The sequence below is a fragment of the Oncorhynchus mykiss genome, chromosome 9 (genome assembly GCF_013265735.2).
Source record: "Oncorhynchus mykiss isolate Arlee chromosome 9, USDA_OmykA_1.1, whole genome shotgun sequence".
NCBI lineage: Eukaryota > Metazoa > Chordata > Actinopteri > Salmoniformes > Salmonidae > Oncorhynchus > Oncorhynchus mykiss.
Window position 1 is genome coordinate 34,512,724 of NC_048573.1, and position 18,977 is coordinate 34,531,700.

At 41.1% G+C, this 18,977-nt stretch overlaps 1 protein-coding gene across 1 annotated transcript in view; it reads right to left on the minus strand.

The window, feature by feature from the left end:
• Positions 1–18,705, minus strand: part of LOC110531958 (solute carrier family 12 member 5) — a 102,361-nt gene extending 83,656 nt beyond the window's left edge. The window contains exon 1 of the mRNA XM_036987843.1: positions 18,292–18,705. Coding sequence (XP_036843738.1) covers positions 18,292–18,346 — 55 coding nt within the window. The 5' untranslated portion in view covers positions 18,347–18,705. The remainder of the gene's footprint in view (positions 1–18,291) is intronic.
• Positions 18,706–18,977: the final 272 nt, after the last annotated feature.

Below are 18,977 nucleotides of genomic sequence, written 5' to 3' on the forward strand. Positions count from 1 at the left end.
GTGGCAACCACTATTACTAGCCTGTTCAAACTCTCTTTCGTATCGTCTGAGGTCCCCAAAGATTGGAAAGCTGCCGCGGTCATCCCCCTCTTCAAAGTGGAGACACTCTAGACCCAAACTGTTATAGACCCATATCATCCTCTCCTGCCTTTCTAAAATCTCAGAAAGCCAAGTTAATAAACACATCACCAACCATTTTGAATCCCACCGTACCTTCTCCGCTATGCAATCTGGTTTCCGAGCTGATCATGGGTGCACCTCAGCCACGCTCAAGGTCGTAAACGATATCATAACCACCATCGATAAAAGACAGTACTGTGCAGCCGTCTTCATCAACCTGGCCAAGACTATCAACTCTGTGAATCACCTCACTCTTATCAGTAGACTCAATAGCCTTGGTTTCTCAATTGACTGCCTCACCTGGTTCACGAACTACCTCTCAGCTAGAGTTCAGTGTGTCAAATCGGATGGCCTGTTGTCCGGACCTCTGGCAGTCTCTATGGGGGTGTCACAGGGTTCAATTCTCAGGTCAACTCTTTTCTGTGTATATATCAATGATGTCGCTCTTGCTGCGGGTAATTCTCTGATCCAATTCTACGCAGACGATACCATTCTGTATAAATCTGGCCCATCTTTGGACACTGTGCTAACAAACCTCCAAATCGAGCTTCAACGCCATACAACACTCCTTCCGTGTCCTGGAACTGCTCTTAATGCTAGTAAAGCTAAGTTCATGCTCTTCAACCGATTGCTGCCCGCACCCTCCCATCCGACTAGCATCACTACGCTGGACGATTCTGACCTAGAATATGTGGACTATTACAAATAGCTAGGTGTCTGGTTAGACTGTAAACTCTCCTTCCAGGCTCACATTAAGCATCTCCAATCCAAAATTAAATCTAGAATTAGCTTCCTATTTCGCAACAAAGCCTCCGTCACTCATGCTGCCAAACATACCCTCGTAAAACTGACTATCCTACCGATCCTTGACTTCGACGATGTCATTTATAAAATAGCCCCCAACACTCTACTCAGCAAATTGGATGCAGTCTATCACAGTGCCATCTGTTTTATCACCAAAGCCCCATATACTACCCACCAATGCGACCTGTATGCTCTTTTTTGCTGGCCCTCACTACATATCCGTTGCCAAACCCACTGGATCCAGGTCATCTATAAGTGTTGTTAGGTAAAGCCCCGCCTTAGCTCACTGGTCACCATAGCAACACCCACCCGTAGCACGCGCTCCAACAGGTATATTGCACTGGTCATCCCCAAAGCTTACACTTCCTTTGGCCGCCTTTCCTTCCAGTTTTCTGCTGCCAATGACTGGAACGAATTGCAAAAATCTCTGAAGCTGGAGTCTTATATCTCCCTCCCTAACTTTAAGCATCAGCTGTCTGAGCAGCCTACCGATCGTGGTACCTGTACAGCCAATCTGTAAACAGCACACCCAACTACCTCATCCCCATATTATTACTTACCCTCTTGCTCTTTTGCACCCCAGTATCTCTGCTTGCACATTCATCATATGCACATCTATCACTTCAGTGTTAATGCTAAATTGTAATTATTTTCACCTCTAGGGCCTATTTATTGCCTCACCTCCCTACTTTTCTACATTTGCACACACTGTGCATATATTTTTCTATTTTTCTTTTCTTTTGTGTTATTGACTGTATGTTTTTTCATGTGTAACTCTGTGTTGTTTTTGTTGCACTGCTTTGCTTTATCTTGGCCAGGTCGCAGTTGTAAATGAGAACTGGCGTACCTGGTTAAATAAAGGTGAAATAAATAAATAAACACATAGATCCCCTGAACGCAGCGCACTCTCCAGATCCCAATCACCCAAATTCTGATCACCTGTTCACACACCTGTATGTCATTATCACACTATTTAGTTCCGTTCTTGGCACCCCATCTTTGTGAGGTATTGTTTGTTTTTGACACACTTCTCTTCTGAGCTTTGTTTTCCCTGTGATTTATGCCTCCCGTGCATGATAGTTTTTGCCTTCCTCACTATTGACACCTTTTGCCTATTCCCTGCCTGTACCTTAGCCTGTCAGATATCTTGTTACTCACCTATTGCCTGATCTCCCGGACAACGTTACTAGCCTTTTCCCTACCAGTACTGTTGCCTTTTGGACCCCCTGTGTATAACCTGTCTGCCCCTGGAACCAGCTACCTGCCTCCTCCTGTGGTACTTTACATTAAGCATGCAGAATACCACATTACTTCAAACGCTGTGCAATGCATTTTTGTTGTTGATAAAGACGGAATATTATTATCCAAAGAAGATTACACAGGAAAGACCAGTTGTCTTGAAAATGTAGATGTGATTTTCAAGTTCTGAGTTCAAGGCTGCATCATTCTTCTCTGCAGAAACAGTAAGTAGTTACAGAACATACAGTTGAAGCCGGATGATTACATAAACTTAGGTTGGAGTCATCAAAACTCCCTTTTCAACCACTCCACTAATTTTTTTGTTGACAAACTATAGTTTTGGCAAGTCGGCATGCCACAGTCATTTTTCTAACAATTGTTTACAGACAGATTATTTCACTGTATCACAATTCCAGTGGGTCAGAAGTTTACATACACTAAGTTGACTGTGCCTTTAAACAGCTTGGAAAATTCCAGAAAATTATGTCACGGCTTTAGAAGCTTCTGATAGGCTAATTGACATAATTTGAGTCAATTGGAGGTGTACCTGTGGATGTATTTCAAGGCCTACCTTCAAACTCAGTGCCTCTGCTTGACATCATGGGAAAATCAAAAGAAATCAGCCAAGACCTCAGAAAAAAATGTGGAGACCTTCACAAGTCTGGTTCATACTTGGGAGCATCGTCCAAACGCCTGAAGGTGCCACGTTCATTGTACAAACAATAGTATGCAAGTATAAACACCATGGGACCACGCAGCCGTCATACCACTCATCAAGGAGACGCGTTCTGTCTCCTAGAGATGAACGTACTTTGGTGTGAAACATGCAAATCAATCCCAGAACAACAGCAAAGGACCTTGTGAAGATGCTGGAGGAAACAGGTACAAAAGTAAATATATCCACAGTAAATAAGACCTATATCGACATAACCTGAAAGGCAACTCATCAAGGAAGAAGCCACTGCTCCAAAACTGCCATAAAAATCCAGACTACGGTTTGCAACTGCACATGGGGACAAAGATGGTACTTTTTGGAGAAATGTCCTTTCTGGTCTGATGAAACAGAAATAGAATTGTTTGGCCATAATGACCGTCGTTTTGTTTGGAGGTTAAAAGGGGGAGGCTTGCAAGCCAAAGGACACCATCCCAACCGTGAAGCACGGGGGTGGCAGCATCATGTTGTGGGGGTGCTTTGCTGCAGGAGGGACTGGTGCACTTCACAAAAAAAAGATGGCATCATGAGGTAGGACAATTATGTGGATATATTGAAGCAACATCTCAAGACATCAGTCAGGAAGTTAAAGCTTGGTCGCAAATGTGTCTTCCAAATGGACAATGACCCCAAGCACACTTCCAAAGTTGTGTCAAAATGGCTTAACCTCTTGAACCTATAGGGGCGCTGTGTCATTATTGGATAAAAAGACGTGCCCGTTTTAAGCGCAATATTTTGTCACGAAAAGATGCTCGACTATGCATGGAATTGACAGCCTTGGAAAGACACAACTCTGACGTCTCCAAAACTGCAAAGATATTATCTGTGCGTGCCCCAGAACTAATGCAACAGGCGAAACCAAGATGATGTTTCATACAGGAAATGCCCCGGATTCTGAAGGCGCTGTGTTCCAATGTCTCCTTATATGGCTGTGAATGCGCCAGGAATGAGCCTGCGCTTTCTGTATATTCCCCGAGGTGTCTGCAGCATTGTGACGTGTTTGTAGGCATATCATTGGAAGATTGACCATAAGAGACTACATTTACCTGGTGTCCCGCCCAGTGTCCTGTGTGCGTAATCAGTAAGTCCATGCGCGTTCCATTTATTCAGAATTGAAAGTAAACTGCCACGATGGATTTTATCGTCGATAGATATGTGAAAAACACCTTGAGGATTGATTCTAAACATCGTTTGCCATGTTTCTGTCGATATTATGGAGTTAATTTGGAAAAAAGTTCGTTTTAATTACTTTTTTTTTTTCTTACCCAAACGTGATGAACAAAACGGAGTGATTAGTAGACACAAATAATATTTTTTGTAAAAACGGAACATTTGCTATCTAACAGAGTCTCCTCATTGAAAACATCTGAAGTTCTTCAAAGGTAAATTATTTTATTTGAATGCTTTTATGGTTTTTGTGGAAAATGTTGCATGCTAAATGCTAGGCTTAATGCAATGCTAGGCTATCAATACTCTTACACAAATGCTTGTTTAGCTATGGTTCAAAAGCATATTTTGAAAATCTGAGATGACAGTGTTGTTAACAAAAGGCTAAGCTCGAGAGCAAATAGATTAATTTAATTTCATTAGCCATTTTCATGAATAGTTAACGTTGTGTTATGCTAATGAGCTTGCTGATAGATTTACACAATCCTGGATACAGGGTTTTTTTTGTAGCTAAACGTGACGCAGAAAACGGAGCGATTTGTCCTAAACAAATAATCTTTCAGGAAAAACTGAACATTTGCTATCTGAGAGTCTCCTCATTGAAAACATCTGAAGTTCTTCAAAGGTAAATGATTTTATTTGAATGCTTTTCTGTTTTTTTGTGTAAATGTTGCCAGCTGAATGCTAATGCTAAATGCTACGCTAAATGCTACGTTAGCCATCAATACTGTTACACAAATGCTTGTTTTGCAATGGTTGAGAAGCATATTTTGAAAATCTGAGATGACAGTGTTGTTAACAAAAGGCCAAGCTTGAGAGCTAGCATATTTATTTCATTTCATTTGCGATTTTCATGAATAGTTAACGTTGCGTTATGGTAATGAGCTTGAGTCTGTATTCACGATCCCGGATCCGGGATGGGGAGATCAGAAAGGTTAACCTCTAGGGTATGTGAGACGCTAGCTGGCCAACATCCAGTGAGATTGCAGAGTGCCAAATTCAAATACAGAAATACTCATTTATAAAAATTAAGAAAACAAAACATATTTTACATAGGTTTAAGATGAACTTCTTCTGAATCCAACCACAGTGTCAGATTTCTAAAATGCTTTATGGCGAAAGCATACCTTACGATTATTTGAGAACATAGCCCAGTTGAAAAATTATTACAAACAGTAACCAGCCAAGCAGAAGCGTTACAAAACTCAGAAATAGAGAAAATTAATCCCTTACCGTTGATGATCTTCATATGGTGGCACTCAGAAGACCTTCATTTACTCAAATGTTCCTTTTGTTCAATAAAGTCTCTTTATATCCAAAAAACCTCAGTTTTGTTCGAGTGTTTTCTTCAATAATCCACAGGCTCAAATGCAGTCAAAACAGGCAGACAAAACCAATCCTAATTCTATCCGTAAAGTTCATAGAAACATGTCAAACAATGTTTATATTCAATCCTCAGGTTGTTTTTAGCCTATATGATCTATAATATTTCAACCTGACAATAACGTCGTCAAAATAAAAAGTAAACAAGAAATGCACTCTCTCGGGATTGCAAAAAGCTCTGTGACACGTCAGGGTCCACTCATTCAGACTGCTCTTACTCCCTCATTTATAAGAATACAAGCCTGAAACAATTTCTAAAGACTGTTGACGTCTAGTGGAAGGCATAGGAACTGCAAATCGAGTCCTAAGTCAATGGATACTGTAATTGCATTGAATAGAAAATTACAAAAACAAAAATACTTCCTGAATGGATTTTTCTCAGGATTTCGCCTGCCAAATCAGTTCTGTTAAACTCACAGACACTATTTTAACAGTTTTGGAAACGTTAGTGTTTTATATCCAAATCTACCAGTTATATGCATATCATATCTTCTGGGCCCGAGTAGCAGGCCATTTAATTTGGGCATGCTTTTCATCCAAAATTCCGAATGCTGCCCCATACCCTAGAGAGGTTAAGGACAACAAAGTCAAGGTATTGGAGTGGCCATCACAAAGCCCTGACCTCAATCCTATAGTAAATGTATGGGTAGAACCGAAGAAGCGTGTGAAAGGAAGGAGGCCTACAAACCTGACTCAGTTACACCAGCTCTGTCAGGAGGAATGGGTCAAAATTCACCCAACTTATTGTGGGAAGCTTGTGGAAGGCTACTCTAAACGTTTGACCCAAGTTTAACAATTTAATGGCAATGCTATCAAATTCTAATTTAGTGTATGTAAACTTCTGACCCACTGGGAATGTGATGAAAGAAATAAAAGCTGAAATAAATCATTCTCTCTTCTATTATTCTGACATTTCACATTCTTAAAATAGTGGTCATTCTAACTGACCCAAGACAGGAATGGTGAAAAACTGAGTTAATGTATTTGGCTGAGGTGTATGTAAACTTCTGACTTCAACTGTAGGTTAATCTAAGTTTATCAACATGTATAATAGATGACATCAAGCCTCGCTACCTTACTTATGGTCTTACATGTATTTGTAGGTATACATGTTTATACATATTTTAAATGCCAAACGTTCATATATTTGCAATTATGGAATGCCCTCAAAATTGTATTTTGGGAGCTGGTGACAGACAGATGCTATCACAGTTGTGTTGCAGGTGTCACTAGTCTCCTGTCTGCCTGTCCTTGTCTAAGTGGAGTGGGTCAGAATGATCACCAGGTGGTACACACCTGTTGTTGGGTCTGTTGGAACTGACAGATTAAACAGGGGCTGGAACCATGGAACCATGTCACATGGAATGTAGATAACAACACGCTATGGGCTAGCATTCATTCACCCTCCTAATGTTGAGTCTCCCTCGTAAGCAATGTGGCAGTGTGACCATGGCATCAGTGTTGTCAATGTGTGACACTCCATTTAGTATGCCCCTGTCAAATGTTACATTATGAATGGCTTATCATGCGAATTTGAGTATAGTATCACACATCTTACCCGGTTGTGCAATAGCATGCGAATTGGATTGTCATTGATAGTACTGTATATTTTGGAGGACGTATCCCACTGGGAACAAACTGGTTACGTTGTTAAACGTAATTTGTTAACCTATTGTGATGTAGAATCAACTGTTGTTCTGAGGGTGAAATTTCAACCACAGGATTATGTCACCATGGTAACCAAATGTCAACATACTTTATACAAGGTTTGTCTATGTTGAATTTAAAACGTCAGATCTTCAACGTTAAATCCACTATCAGAAAATAAACTATAGGCTGGGCAGCACCTCTTACTGGAGAGATGATATATCTACAGCTATCCATTTGGTCTACTATCCAGGGTTTAATCAAGCCCAGCCCTGCATACAGTAGCTATGATATTTGTCACTGTGCTATCATGAGAATGATTGAGAGAACTACACCTAAAAACTAAATATATTCACTGTTGCAATCAAAGTCATTCCAAATGGTAGTTTTAACATGGAAAAATAATAATTAATCCATAATCAATTCTGCTATTTAGGCCTATATACCATTTGGAAAGTCATAAACTGCCATTGTTTCAATTCAACCCAGAGATCAGCAAATAAATAGACAACAGGCCTAGGGTTTGAATGTCTGGTTGATTTCAAATCATCTTTTGTGATACAGTATTTAACTGTGTTTGGTGGCAACACAATCAAATATCAACATTTGAAGGAGTGGTATCTTCTGATTGGATAGTTCCATCTGTGCCACTAACTTAGTCTGGGTTTAATTCCAGTTTGTTTACAAATGAGTAAATAATATGTTGGATTCACGTCTCCAACTCAACCAAAAATCTAAGTTAGAGAATTGTCACGTTCTGACCTTAGTTCTTTTGTTATGTCTTTTTTTTAGTATGGTCAGGGCGTGAGTTGGGTGGGTTGTCTATGTTCCTTTTTCTATGATTTGGGATTTCTGTGTTTGGCCTGGTATGGTTCTCAATCAGAGGCAGCTGTCATTCGTTGTCCCTGATTGAGAACCATACTTAGGTAGCCTGGTTTCACTTTTGAGTTGTGGGTGATTATGTTTCCCGTGTCTGTACCACACGGGACTGTTTCGATTTTCGTTTGTTCATGCACGTTGTTATTTTGGTAGTGTTCAGTTTTACATATTAAAATGGACACTTACCACGCTGCGCATTGGTCCTCCGATCCTTCCTATTACTTCTCTTCGTCAAAAGAACATTGGATGTTCTTCACCCATCTCATTTTCTTTTAGATCATAGTGATAGCACATTGGAAATTCAACACATTTTTGGCTGTCTTTTTGAGTGGTCCATGTTGTGATGAACACGAGGGAGACAGAGAGCTGGTTTCAAGCGCAGGGCGCAGCAGGTGTTTAAATGCTTTAAGTATTGTATCTGGATTTCTACAATTTATAGTTGGTTTGGGGTTTTTAACCTGTTAGAGCTCTAGGGGCGCTATTTCATTTTTGGATAAAAAACGTTCCTGTTTTAAGCGCGATATTTTGTCACGAAAAGATGCTCGACTATGCATATTGACAGTTTTGGAAAGAAAACACTCTGAAGTTTCAGAATCTGCAAAGATTTTGTCTGTAAGTGCCCCAGAACTCATTCTACAGGCAAAACCAAGATGATGCATCACCCAGGAATTAGCAGAATTTCTGAAGCTCTGTTTTCCATTCTCTCCTTATATGGCTGTGATTGCGCAACGAATGAGCCTACACTTTCTGTCGTTCGCCCAAGGTCTTAGCAGCATTGTGACGTATTTGTAGGCATATCATTGGAAGATTGACCATAAGAGACTACATTTTCCAAGTGTCCGCCTGGTGTCCTGCGTCGAATTCGGTGCGCAATTGCCAGCTGCTTCTACTTTACCATTTGATTCAGGGGAGAAAGCATGTGTCCAAGAACGATGTATCAATGAAGAGATATGTGAAAAACACCTTGATGATTGATTCTAAACAACGTTTGCCATGTTTTCAGTCGATATTATGGAGTTAATTTGGAAAAAAGTTCGCGTTTTGAGGACTGAATTTTCAGATTTTTTTTGGTAGCCAAATGTGATGTATAAAACGGAGCTATTTCTAATACACAAGGCTCAGTTTTTCCAAAAAGATTCATCTGCTATCTAACTGAGAGTATCCTCATTGAAAACATCAGAAGTTCTTCAAAGGTAAATGATTTTATTTGAAGGCTTTTATGTTTTTGTTAATGTTGCGTGCTGGATGCTAACGCTAATGCTAACGCTAAATGCTAACGCGAAATGCTAACGCTAGCTAGCTACTTTTACACAAATGATTGTTTTCCTATGGTTGAGAAGCATATTTTGAAAATCTGAGATGACAGTGTTGTTTACAAAAGGCTAAGCTTGAGAGATGGCATATTTATTTCATTTCATTTGCGATTTTCATAAATAGTTAACGTTGTGTTATGCTAATGAGCTTGCTGATAGATTTACACAATCCTGGATACAGGGGTTTTTTCATAGCTAAACGTGACGCAGAAAACGGAGCGATTTGTCCTAAACAAATAATCTTTCAGGAAAAACTGAACATTTGCTATCTGAGAGTCTCCTCATTGAAAACATCTGAAGTTCTTCAAAGGTAAATGATTTTATTTGAATGCTTTTCTGTTTTTTTTGTGTAAATGTTGCCAGCTGAATGCTAATGCTAAATGCTACGTTAGCCATCAATACTGTTACACAAATGCTTGTTTTGCAATGGTTGAGAAGCATATTTTGAAAATCTGAGATGACAGTGTTGTTAACAAAAGGCTAAGCTTGAGAGCTAGCATATTTATTTCATTTCATTTGCGATTTTCATGAATAGTTAACGTTGCGTTATGGTAATGAGCTTGAGTCTGTATTCACGATCCCGGATCCGGGATGGGGAGATCAGAAAGGTTAAGTCAGTGACATTTGGAGATAGTGATATTTTTAAATATTGCCCCAGGTATTTTGTAGAATTTACTGATGGTCTCCATCTAGCCCCATAGGGATATCGAATGTCAAACTAAATTCACCATGGCATGTTGATTGTGTCACATGCAGCTGAGCTCCGAACTGATGATTGCCTGGGTGCTGCCAACCCACACACCCTTTTTTCCTACCATCTCGCAAATCTCAGTTTTGGACGAGACTGACATCATGGCGCAATTTTTACACATCTTTTTACACATTGTCGTCAATTTAATAAATGTCTTTGACTCATATTGACGCCACATGGGCCATTTTAGAAATGAAAAGTTGCTTTTTAGGGGCAGTCACTCTTTCAATAGACATGGGGGCCTCAGACTGGGCTCTGCCTGGGGACTCCAAGTCACATCCTGTGTGTGTGCGTGTGTGTTTGCGGGTGAGGTTAACCAGGTAGAATACAGTGTTCTGGGGCATATGCAGTAATATTTAGATCACTGCAGACAGAAAGGTGATGTATACTGTGAAGAACATATAGTTCACATTCCGTATCCTGAATCAGAGTAAAAGGGAGACATTTTTTGAAAAAGAGGGAGAGTAAGCGAGGAGAGGATAATGACCTTTCCATCTGACTGTAATTGGTGAAAATCAATGTGTATCAAGACCGAAAGATGTTTAAGGGAATTAAATCTGAGTTTACAAGAAGTGAGATTGATAAACAAAAAAATACACTTGGCCTTCAGATGGATGCACTTAGCTTGGATTTATGAGTTTACATAATTTATTCTGTAGAGATAGGCAATAGGGTCCTTAAAAACCTGATTGGATGTTTTGCTATGTGGTTCACTGCGCCAGTATAAAATAATCTATTGAGTTCTTTAGTAATGCATACTCTCATAAATTCAAATTTGCAAACATGTAACACAATGCTGTTTAATTAGCCAATGACGAGTGTTGCTGCATTATGCACGTATCAGCTAGCTTGGGGGATTAGGTACATCAGAACTCTGTTGCGTGGGATGGGAGAGGGAAGATCATGTACTAGAGCAGTCGATACAGAAATGGAGTGAATTAAAGTGTTTCTGATGTGCGAACACATTCCAGAAGAGAGCCTCCCGTCCTCTCTCCTCTCCTCACCTTAGCGCCAGTCCCATTGATAGACTATTGATTAGCCCCCAACGTGTCAATTTGTATTGCTGCTTGGCAGGCAGTGAGCTGAGGCTCTGGGGACTCTGTAGCCTCAGTGTCCCTTGGAATGGGCCATTTTTTTCACATTCTGACTTTTGTTTTATGTAGTTTGTCTTTGAAAAGGATCAGAGTATGTTCCAAGGCCTATTTCATTATTATGTTCCCGTTCTGTCTGCCTCTATGGGGCCAATGATCACTCTCCTGTGTGTGTGTGTGTGTTTGTGTTAAGACTGCAAACTGCCTCATTATCCCACTGTTTGGCATAATGATGTATCTCAAATGTTGGATTGAAAACAAAAGGTCACGCTCCACCTGTGAGCCGTGTCTGACACCCAAACAACTAGAGGTTGGTGCATTTCCCAGTCTCGTATCTACACAGGAAACAATGGACAATTCTGGTTTGGATGGGCAGTGAAACGTGGATTCAATGACTATGTCCTGTACTGACTTTGTTTCACTGTATATTGTGGGTGTAGGATGTGATGCACATATATCTTCTGCATTGTACATTCAAATGCATATTCTGTGCTCTAAATGTTGAGACATAAGTGTTGAGACAGAAACTTGAAGACCTATCCTCAAGTGGGGGGAGGACCTTTGAGGGGTATTTCAACTTTCAATTTCACAGTTGCCCTTCTAGATTGTGTATCAGCCAGCTAGCTGTGTCTTTCCCAGAACTGTTTGTGCTGATATAATAATAATAGATAAGTAATTATCTGGGATCACACGCAGGGGACAAATGGAGCCACATGCAGTCAGGCTGTGATATAACCAAAGCATAGATCAGAGTACAGGAGGAGAAGGTAGGTGAAGAAAGGAGTGACTCAGGCTACTCTCTCTCTCTCTCCCTCCCTCCCATCTCCCATTTCTGTTTCTGTGTTATGTCATCTGCCTGTCTGTCTCCCTCTTATTCTATACCTGTTTCTCTCCATCTCTATGAGAAGATGCATAAAATACTAACTGAACAATCTGAGCTATGTCTGTATGTTCTTCAATGGCCTCAAGTACATTACCATTACCATATTACAGTGGCACAAATCACTCCTGATATGAGATTCATGTGTATTTCTCCACAGGACCCTGAAAGCTGGTGAGACGCAGCTGAACAATCCTTTACCCCCAGAGATAACAATCTGTCTGCTGGTCTGACAGCGGGCCAAGGCTTATTTATCAAGTGTATCAATTTCCATTTGTCTTGCCATTACACTCCTCTGTGGCTGTCCACTTACTCCCTAGTCATTTTAACAAACGTGTCAAATTAAACCCGTGTCATCAGATTTTGCCTCTCTCTCTATCTCTCTCTCTGTGTCGCTCTGAAACGTATTTCAGAGCTGATTGGGAGAAATAAACCTCAGAAACAAGGATCGGGACCTCTCTAGTCACAGTCCCTCACCTTCCATTAGTATTAAGCTCAGAGCTACAAAAACATGTTTAATCACTGCTAAATAAAAACAAATACATGTCACTCTTTTACCAGGGAGGGACTTGCGTCAGCCGTTTCCGTCAAATAGAATAAGTACAGGTTGGAACCGAAGTAATGACTAGTTATATTTTTAAACAGTCACCAAGCAATTACAATGAAGTAGATGGCAGAGCCTGCTGTATAATTAAGATGTTTTTCTATATATATTCCCTCCATTTTCCACCTTTTATTGGCAATATACTATGGGGCAGATTGAATTAAATATTTGCGTCAGTGCAAAGTTTGCACCTGCTCTTTTCACAGTTTTTATGATTGTGATGCCTGTTGTTATTTTCTGATAATAGCAGGTGCCAACATTCAATTGTGAATAAACCTTTCCAACAACATTGCATGCAAACAGGTGATAATATTGCATGACACCTATGGCAGTAGGTGTTAATGGGCCAAATTTGCCATGAAGATCTATTTGAAGTCTGTTTGAATATGATGTTTGCTCTACTGAGGTGGGTGTTTAGTATATATGCTGGCTATTAACAGTTTGATTTGTCGTCCTGTCTTTGTGTCACAGCGGTGCAAATTAGCACCTTCTCTTGGAACATTAATCTTATGCTGTGTCAGTCCCATAACTCAGACTATTGACCATAACCTCTTAACTCATCAGAGGTGTGTATGTGTGTTCAGCAACTCCAGGAGACCGCAGCAGGGTCAATGCTCACTGAGTTTCAAGTCAATAAAGAGACAGCACATCTTCGCTGTTAATCCAATTTAAATTTTAGGGCTCTATTCCATCCATATCGTGGAAGTTCAGCATTACAGCCAGTGGCAACTCCTCAGAGGAGGAGGAAGCAGAGGACCATGCGGAGAACCATAAATAATAAATCATACATTTTTTAAATCCTTTTTAGATAAAACTATACTAAATACATTCACATCACTAAATCACTAAACCTGATTAAAACAAACTGTTATGCAATAAAGGTCCACAGTAGCCTCAGCATCACCTTCTAGGGTAGCACCATGGTGTAGCCAGAGGACAGCTATTTTCCATCCTCCTCTGGCTACATTGATTTCAACACAAAACCTAAGAGGTCATGCTCCTCACCCCTTTCCATGGACCTACTGTACATGGTAATTATGATGACTTCTGGAGGAAGTCCTACAAATCAAAGATGTTGCAGTATGAACTAACATGTTGTCCATCCAATCAAAAGATCAGCAAATGAGCCTAGTACTACACATTTATGATTTAGAAGCCTGGTGATTTGGTGACATTGTTGGATAGATTAAGATTGAAATTGAGATCGTGAATAATGACAGTTGATAATTTTTAGGATGTTATTACATTCAAATTAGTTTCTTCAATCTACAGGAGATGGATTATATATTTCTTGCTTGTTTTTATTTTTGTGTTGTGTTAGCAAAGCATTTTGAAATAAATTACACTAACTTCAGTAGCAAGTAGATAGATAGCTACCAGAGTGCCAGAATGGCTAACTCTAACAATGTAGTGGATTTTATGTTGAAGAAGCCCTTTCATTCATTGACCTCAGATTCCAGCTTCTGGGAAAAAGCTGTATAGTTCATGTAATGGACAAAGGTCTGTGTATTCAAACTGCGCAACACAAGGAGAAGTTAGGAAGGAACAGGGATGTTTTCTCAAGCAGCTTATCGACACTACTGCATTTTTGGGCATGCAAGAGTGGCTTTTACTTAGGGGCATGATGAGAGGGGAAGTTTTGCTAACAAGGGCAACTACAAAGAGCTTGCAGAGGTAATTGCATGTTACAATGCTTTACTTGCCGAGTTTCTACTGTCTAGAGACTCAGCAAGTTTCTACATGTGGCCGTTTCTACTGTCTTCTCTGGGATGTAGAAATCAATTCTGAATGATTTCATAGCTTCCATCGCATCATCCATCAAAAGTGAGATTAAAAGACAGGTTGATGCAGCATGTTTTTTGGCCCAACACGTGCTCAAGTGCACTTTCCTCTGATATTTATTTAGCAAACCCGATTACATGACCGACACAAGCAAACATTTTCGGGGGGGGGGGGGGGGGGGGGGGGTAACCGAAAGGTTGCTTGATTGAATCCCTGAGCTGACAAGCTAAAAATCTGTCATTCTGCCCCTGAACAAGACAGTTAACAAACTATTCCCCCATAGGCCGTCATTTTAAATACGAATTTGTTCTTAACTGACTTGACTAGTTAAATAAAGGTTCAAATGTAAATTTGAAATATATAACTGTTGCAGCAGTCTAGGCTACAACTAAACATTAGCAATCTGACATGCTGTATGGGATGAAAACAACATTTGGATCAACTGTATGATGCTAACAACAGCAGCTGCGTTCAGCCTATGCGCCCTGTCCACCTGGTCAGGGTAAACTAATTGGTAACATTATTTATACTGTAGTCCATTTGTTTGTATCAGGAGAAAATGCGAATGTGATCAAATTTGGTTTATATTCCAAATTGGGCTGGCTATGCTGCCTAGACATTTTCAATAAAAAATGATTAACTGGAATTAATCCATCAACACAATAGTGATGACATAGACTGTGAGTGAATTCTTTATTAGGCCTACAGTTGCATAGGCCTACATGATGCAAACATGCATAAAGCAATCTCAGCCCTGTAATTTCTATTGTCAATCAATTGTTGTGTCTGTTTAAAGGAAACCACCCTTTTAGTCTAGTCTAAATATAAGTACTTAAGGTCGGTGCAGTTTGACAGGGTTTTCATCCTGCCCAGGGCCAGGAGTTTTTTTTTAAACCATGTGACCTGATTAGGAAAAACTGGTCCCATAGCCGTTATAAAACCTTTTTACAACTGATTAATCACTGTCATACCCTATAGGGTCCAATGTTTTATCTGGTTATTAACCTATGATGATGCCACTGTAATGGAATGTTTCTGCTATTTGTAGTCCCCTCCTGTTCCTGATTAAGAGGTGATGACCACTCGACTCTACTACCAGCGTCAACTTTCTCCTGACATGAACTTAAGCCATGTCTCATGTGCCCTCTCATCTACTGGCACATCGAGATCATCCTGACGGGTTGCATCACTGCCTTGTATGGCAACTGCTCGGCCTCCGACCGCAAGGCACTACAAAGGGTAGTGCGTAAGTCCCAGTTCATCACCGGGGCCAAGCTTCCTGCCATCTAGCACCTCTAAACCAGGTGGTGTCAGAGGAAGGCCCTAAAAATTGTCAAAGACTCCAGCCACCCTATTCATAGACTGTTCTCTCTGCTACCGCACAGCAAGCGGTACCAGAGCGCCAAGTCTAGGTCCTAGAGGCTTCTAAACAGCTTCTATCCCCAAGCCATAAGACTCCTGGACATCTAGTCAAATAGCTACCCAGACTATTTGCAAACTGCAGGCCTTGTGACAAATGCCAAGTCAGGCAGTCAATCCAAAATATTACAGACCAGATCAACCCTCCATTAAAAAATACATGAGTTGGACAGGGATTACGGCAACACTTTTTTTTATAACCCACCTGTATAATGCATTATGAATTAATTTATTGTTCCCTCTATCACACATGGTGCATTATAAGACTTGCTATAAGCATTCATATTGCATCACATAGCATTATGCATTATAAAACAAAAAATCCTTTAGAAATACATCAACGTTTATAATGCAGAAGGCTCATATGCTGATATATGCATGTTGCTGCAGTAGTTTTAATTGCCTAATGTTTTATTCCCTGTGCAGCACACATTCGGGCTCTCTGCCCATTCTATGCAACACCGGGTAATAATTTAACTTCAGACAATGACCAATGACAAGCCAAAAACCAGCCAGGGCCACAAGAGTTCAATGAGAAACCCAGGAGAATTCAGAATGAGTTTAAAATGTGCACACACTCCTACACACACACAAACAAAAACACATTGATGCAAGAATGTGCACAGAAATGCACACACTCTAGGAAAGATAGTTTAGCAGGAATTTGACTATTCCTTGGTAACGTGAGATCCTAAAATCCCATACAGCTGGGCATTGAACATGACGCAGAGTTTGAGCATTTGCAGCAGACTGGGGGCAGGAGTAGAGAGAGAGATTTCCGCACAGCCTCATTTCAGCACCATGGACAGAGTCTAATCCCAGCAATGTGTGCAGTCCACTGTATTAACAAATGCAGTAGACTGGAACAGCATTGCATAGTTCCAGAGAACAACAGTATTCAGAACCAAGGACAGCGACTGTGTGAATACCAAGATTAATGCTTGCACCATGGAGGTAAGACTGCAGTGGCTTTGAAAGTGTTGCTTCACATTTTTAAACGTAAGTAGTTCAAAAGCATAATTGAAGTGTTCAGAAATAACATCAGCTTAATACATTTTGGGAAATCCCTGTGATTCATAATTAATTTGTCTTATCAGCACTTAATTAATCCTGCCTTTACAGCAGTGGTGAGCTGTAGAGCACACACAAATACGTGTGCGTGTACATGCAAAAACACACGCATGCACATGCATACACAGATGCCTGTCATGGAAAGTCTGTTTTTGCCCACATATGCATACTGTCAACCTCCATCAAAAGGCTTTTCAATATGATCCAAGATGACTGAAGTGTGAGCTCAATGTGAACACACAATGTGTACACACACACACACACACACACACACACTAACAGGGGCTATCGTAATTCTCATCATGCCCCCTTGAGACAATATCTTTGATGGGGTGAGCCATCAGCATGAATGAGTTCTGTAGATCCCTGGAGTTGAATCTAAAGACAGGATTCCCCAGACGCTCTGTAGGGGCTGACTTTCTGCTCTGCTCACTCTAAGCCTTATCATAGAGCAGAGAAAATGGCTATGACAAGAATACAATAATCTACAAGCAGAGGTTGAAAGCACTGCAAGCCACATCTGAAGGAAACAAGTTTCTCTGCAGGTACACAGAAACGTTACTGCACCGCTCTGGCGCAAAGACGCAGGGGTCGAGGAACGTCCTTCCTGCCAATGTATTTACTCAACTTCAGAAGAAAACTGAGGGATTATAGTCAAGGAAAAAAGGAAATGTTCTGAATGCTTGGCAAACGGACTGTGGTTGACATATGCATCCCCAGGCAGTCCCTTCACCCAAACATGACTCTGCCTGGGAGCCAAGTGACAGTGCCATGAAGCAGACTGGTCCTCTGGCTACAGGAATACAATAATCTGCTGCTCCTCTCCTTTCCTCTTCTTCCCACTGAAACACCATTATTATTCCTGTCACTGCAGCCTTGCAGTAACAGCTACAGCTGAAAACTGTAAATGCCAGTGGAGGAAGAGGAGTGCAGAGATACAGATACATTCCTCTGTCCATCCCTTTCTCTCTCTCTCTTTCTGTCTCCCTCTCTCTCTCTCTCTTTCTGTCTCTCTCTCTCTCTCTCACTCTCTCTCTCTGTCTCTCTCTCTCTCTCTCACTCTCTCTCACTCTGTCTCTCTCTCTCTCTCCCTCTCTCTCCCTCTCTCTCTGTGTCTCTCTCTCTCTCTGTCTGTCTCTGTCGTGGAGTGACATTCACATGAGTGTTTGCACACCCCCACATATCCCTGAAAACAGACACACACTCACTCCCACAAACAGTATACTGTAACTTGCAGACACGCATTGTACTCACATGCACACATTCATGAGCACACCCCCCCAAAATACTATTGCCATAAACACCTTGTACTCCCCCTCACAAACACACTTATTATCCTCCCTCCCCTCCCACCTTCCAACACAAACACAGTCACCCCACACACCCCCTCACACCCCCTCACATCTCTGTGATAGATTTCATCACTCACCCTGGCAGTTGGGTCCCCCCTCTCCCTCCTCGGTGTCTGTCAAGTTGTTTAGCATCCTCTCTTCCTCAGGCTGCTTTCTGTGGAGAGAGAGACACTGCTACTGCGCTAGCGCTCTGCTCTTTGCTGGCTGACAACCAGAGCTCTGTGGGTTGGAGCCACAGCAGGGAAAGCAGCACGAATGACAAGAAGCACCTTTTTTATTTCTGCGGCTCACTGCCTTCCTGTCTCTCCCTCTTCCCTTCCCTCTCACGCTCAGAAAAAGAGCAGTGTAGAGAGGAGAGTCTTTGCCTCTGCAGATTTTTTTCTCTCCTACACTTCTTGTCGTCTTTTCCCTGGCGTGTTGCGTGATCTCTCTCTTTTCAGGAGGAGGATAAGGAGAGTGAGACAGGCTGTAGGGTATAGCTGATGATGGAGTGCCGGTCTCTCACTTGCACGCACGCTCCGTGCACTGCACAACTACGATCGCCCCCCAGTCGGCCTAAGCTGTTGACTAAATTCCTCGTGCATTCAAAACACATTATCTCTCTCTCATTCTCTCGCACACACACTCATCACCATCCACCATCTCATCACGAGAGAGAGAGAGAGAGCACATCAAAAGGAGTTCTGCCTTCTGAGATTAAGCCTCTCTTTTTATGTTATTTTCAAATGCAAGACAATATTTAATTTCATTATTGATTATTTAT